The sequence below is a fragment of the Lactuca serriola genome, chromosome 4 (assembly GCF_051521515.1).
Source record: "Lactuca serriola cultivar US96UC23 chromosome 4, Lser_US96UC23_V15, whole genome shotgun sequence".
Classification (NCBI taxonomy): Eukaryota; Viridiplantae; Streptophyta; class Magnoliopsida; order Asterales; family Asteraceae; genus Lactuca; species Lactuca serriola.
In genome coordinates, this window is record NC_136411.1 from 217,156,333 (window position 1) to 217,160,785 (window position 4,453).

At 32.2% G+C, this 4,453-nt stretch overlaps 1 protein-coding gene across 1 annotated transcript; it reads right to left on the reverse strand.

Moving 5' to 3' along the window:
- Window positions 1-401: 401 nt before the first annotated feature.
- LOC145103284 (cysteine proteinase 15A-like) lies at window positions 402-2,115 on the reverse strand. Its single transcript, XM_079040836.1, has 4 exons — window positions 1,612-2,115; window positions 1,338-1,457; window positions 988-1,231; window positions 402-887 (listed from the first exon to the last, which is right to left on the reverse strand). Exons 1-4 carry the CDS (start codon window positions 2,086-2,088, stop codon window positions 616-618), a joined length of 1,113 nt encoding a protein of 370 aa, XP_078896962.1. The 5' UTR covers window positions 2,089-2,115; the 3' UTR covers window positions 402-615.
- Between the last annotated feature and the right edge of the window lie 2,338 nt (window positions 2,116-4,453).

Here is a 4,453-nt window from a genome sequence, read left to right on the forward strand (position 1 = left end):
TGTTTTTAGTAGATAAATAACAACTTAAATGGAAAAAACAAAGTATTATTAGTTTTTCTAGAAAAAAATAATAATAAGAAAAACATATATAAGATTTAGGCTTGTTTTAGTTATTGACAAGTTTTAATTATGTAATTGTGACTATTTTAGTTTGAATTAATGAAAAAATGGTGTTTTTCTCTTCATTTTGAATTTATTTATAAATAGTTTATATATCTTGATCCTAAGAAATAAAACAAAAGTATCAACACTATAATAACAATTTTTTGAAAGTACAATCCCGTACTATACCACTTGTTCATGCACTCTTCTTTTGCTTTTGTTTTCATATTGTAGTCATTTCCACAAAAACCAAAGAGAAAGAATCAACATCATCAAACAATCTAAGTCCCAAAAACAAATAACAATAACAAAGTTTTTCCAATTTGTTTGATTCCATGTTGCAGTAGATATAAAACTACTAACTGAAACTTCGTGGCATATTACTATTACTATCTTGTCCACATACAGACAGTTTTAATAAGACACATTATTACTAACTACTACCCATTACATATTTACAAATAGGAGAATTAAAATTAAGTGCACATTACATTACCTTGGGTTTAAATAAGTTCAAGTATTTGTAGAAACCACAGCAGAAACCATGGTGTCCATCCCACAAGCATTGTACCCACTGCAAAGCATGTAGTACCCATCTTCACCCCAGTCAGCTCCCCATGAGTTCTTGATAATCCAGTATGGCTTCTCCTTGAATCTCAAAGGTGCATAACCAGAAGATCCATATCCAACAAGAAGAACACCATGATCCATTCTGTTCTTTGAGCAAATATATGGACATGACACTTTGCCTATGTATGTTTGCATCCAAGCAGCATTAATCCCAACTACACATTATACAATTGAATGTATGTAAGAGACAATTGAATTGGGGTTTATGAATTATGCTAATGATGATGAAGGAAAATGGAAAGATGTATAATTTACTTGCAAGAGGGCCGTATGTGACAAGGTTGGCTTGGATTTGATCTTCGTCAGTTGAAACAACGCTAAAGTTGGAGACAGATGCAGCGATTTTGGATTTGTCGAAGTGGCAGGTGCCATCGATTCCTTTGTAAGGGTAATCGGATTCTTTCTGAACACCACCTGCTTTCAATATGTACTCGAATGCGTTGTTCATTAGTCCGCCATTGCAACCTGCGTCGCATGCATTGCGTTCAGCAGGATCACACTGCAAAAGAAGTGGATTTTCTCATCGTTTTTTTAATAGTATAATCGATAATCCAAGTAAGAATTGAGAAGATGGAAATGATGTAGAACCAGAGATGAAATTTAACCTCATGATCACAGTCCACAAGCTGTTGTTCACTCAGGCTGACCAATTCCCCGGTTTGAAGGAAGTGAGATCCTTCCAAAGCTCCTGTGGTACTGAAGGACCAACACGATCCACATGAACCCTAAATTGAAAGAAGACAAATAAATTAATGTAAATAGCGTCTAATAGAAGTGATTTTGCCATGTATTTTATCCCTAATTTGAACAAGGAGTATTTAATCCATATAAAAGTATAAACAAAAATTAACAGTTTGATCCGAGAAGATGAATGATCACCTGATCTTTAACGGGAGTCACGGCACCCTTCTCGCGCCAGTCAAAGTTTTCAGGAAGATTACTGGTCGGGAGAATCGGAGCTTTGTTAGCATCAGCTGGAAACTTGAGAGGCTTTTTTAAGCCAAGGTAAGTCCGGCGAAACTCCGACGGGGTTAAATCGGAGAACTTTGTAACGCCATGCTCGGCGGTAGGATCGAGGAGTTGGTGACGCTTAGCACGGCGAAGGTTAGACTTGAAGATGGACTTACGGAAGTCATGCTCCTCTTGAGTACCATACGTCTTCCCAAACTTGCTCTTGAAGAGCGTGAAGTGGTGGTCGACGTTCAGGAGAGGATCGGCAGTCGTCTCTTCCTCCGATACCACTTGACGGATCAAAAGATCCGATGAGAGTTCATCGGCAACAGTGACGGTGGCGGTGACGGCCGAGATGAAAAGGAGGAGGAGAGGGAAGAAGGATAGGAGAGATGAGTGGCCCATGGTGGAGACTGGAGAGATATTTTCGTATGGAGCTTCCGCTAGTCCAGTTATACTGATTCCAAGAATTTGGTTGGTGAGATATAACCGTTGAGATCATGACACGTGTCCTTATCTGATTTAAGAAAAATGCGTTTTTCTAGATGATTGCGTGTACGATTTTTAAACAAGACATAATTTTTGGATGGTCCTCCAAAGATGTGGGAAATTTAGATTTGGTCCTTCGTGGAGTTTTTTTTTTACGAAAATAGTGTTTTTGAATAAAATATTTATCAAATAGATGTAGTTTTAAAAATATTTATCAAATAGGCATAGTTTTAAATTTTTTTATTTTTCTTAAAATTTTATTTTTTTAATCATTTTTCTGTTTTTTAGCATACTTTTTTTTTTATTTTCTTTTTTACTTTTTGCAATAAAAAATATGTTTCTTTTGTTTATATACATCTAATAAGAGAAAAAAGAAAAAAAAAATAGTTTGTACATTGCTCCAAGGATTAAAACACAAAAAAAAAGTGAATGATTTTTTTTTCTTAATGGTTTATTAGTATATTAATTATTCAAATGGTTTTTACTTAAAATGATATTTATCGGTTCATATTGAAAAAAAAAATTGTTTGTTAGTTTTTATAAAAACTATTTGTTGGTTTAGATTAAAAAATTGTTGGTATAATGTTTACAAAACCAACAATTGCTTCTTACGAAATAAATAACTTTGAAATAACTTATTTCGATAACCACTATCTGAAAAGAAAAAATGGTCGAATGAACCAAACAAAAAGATATCGAATATGTTTTCGTATATTTTGTTTGGTTTATTCGACTTTATGTCATATTTTTTTAAATTTTTTTTCAAATAATAGTTATCGAACAAAGCTATTTCAAATATTTTTTTATTTTGTTTTGTATTTGTTAAAATTTTTGTTGGTTTGGTACTTAAAACATTGTACCAATAATTTTTTTAATTTAAACCAACACGACCAGCAAACAATTTTTTTTAATTGATTTGGTATATATTAGCTAAAAATACATAATTCTTTTCTTTTTGTATATCTAGAGTTTAGATGCAACAAGAAAAAAAATTGAACGAATAATACAAAACAATAAAAAAATGATTTTTATTTCTTATGTAGATACTATGATAATAATAAATTAGGAAAAAAAACATTCTCATTTTTTTGTTTTCTAATCCGTTGAGCAATGTACAAACCATTTTTTTCTCTTGTTTGATGTATATAAACAAAAGAAACACCTTCTTTATAGTAAAAAATAAAAAATAAAATAAAAAATGTATGATAAAAAATCAGCAAAATAATTAAAACAACTAAAATTTTAAGAATAATAAAAAAATTTAAAACTACACCTATTTGGTAAATATTTTAAAAACCACACCTGTTAGGTAAATATTTTTTTCAAAAACACCATTTTAGTCAAAAACTCGTCCTTCGTGTATTTTTTTACAATATTTCACAAACGGTATATGTGGTTTGGTTTAGACTATATGGTATGCGTAGTCGGTGGCGGATCTTAGTGGGACATTTGGAGTCCTGAACCATTGTTTAATTTCCGACATGCAGTGTAAATTTTTTTTTTATTTGGTGCACCCGCTTGAAGTACAAGGGACACCCCTACTAAAACAATCTGCGTCCGCCGCTGTGCCTAGTACCGCAAATTGCGGTGTGCGGTAAACATCAAACCCATCCTCTAAAGAAAAGTCTGGTATATATACCGTGCGTTACAATTTTAACGTATGTGGAAAAGCTCTTCCTTCAAATGTAGTATTTCATGCATTAAAATGTATATTTTGATGGATGTGGCATGACACCGATCAATTTTATAGGGTGAGGAAAAAACGAAGTGACAATGGAAAAATATGGAATATGTGGTGGTATGACACCCACAAACCTTAAAAAATAGCAACTTCATGACAACGTTGAAAATCGTTGTATTGTTTGTGTTTATGGTTTTTGTTTCTAGTTAGCTAAATAAATATAGAAAGACTATTTTAACCTTTTTTATGTTTGCCTTATTTTTTAACTAGGAAAGAACCTCGTTTTACATTGTTGGAAACACAAAAAAATTTGAAAACACAGAAAGATTTTATTGAGTTACATTGCAAACGGCTATTTAAATATGAAAAATGCAACAAATAACAATCTATATTGGTGTGCCTACTCTTATTGCCCGATACAATCTTATCCACATCTCCACTTAGCCCACATGTTTTTGGTGGTTGCTCCTCTTCTTTTGCTTGACCACCATAAACAAACAAACGACATAAAAGACAGTCTTTGATTTCATGTATGCCATACAGAAATACAAAAACATTTTAAAAGGGAATAAAAAAGTTACCAGTTATGATAAAAAAAAA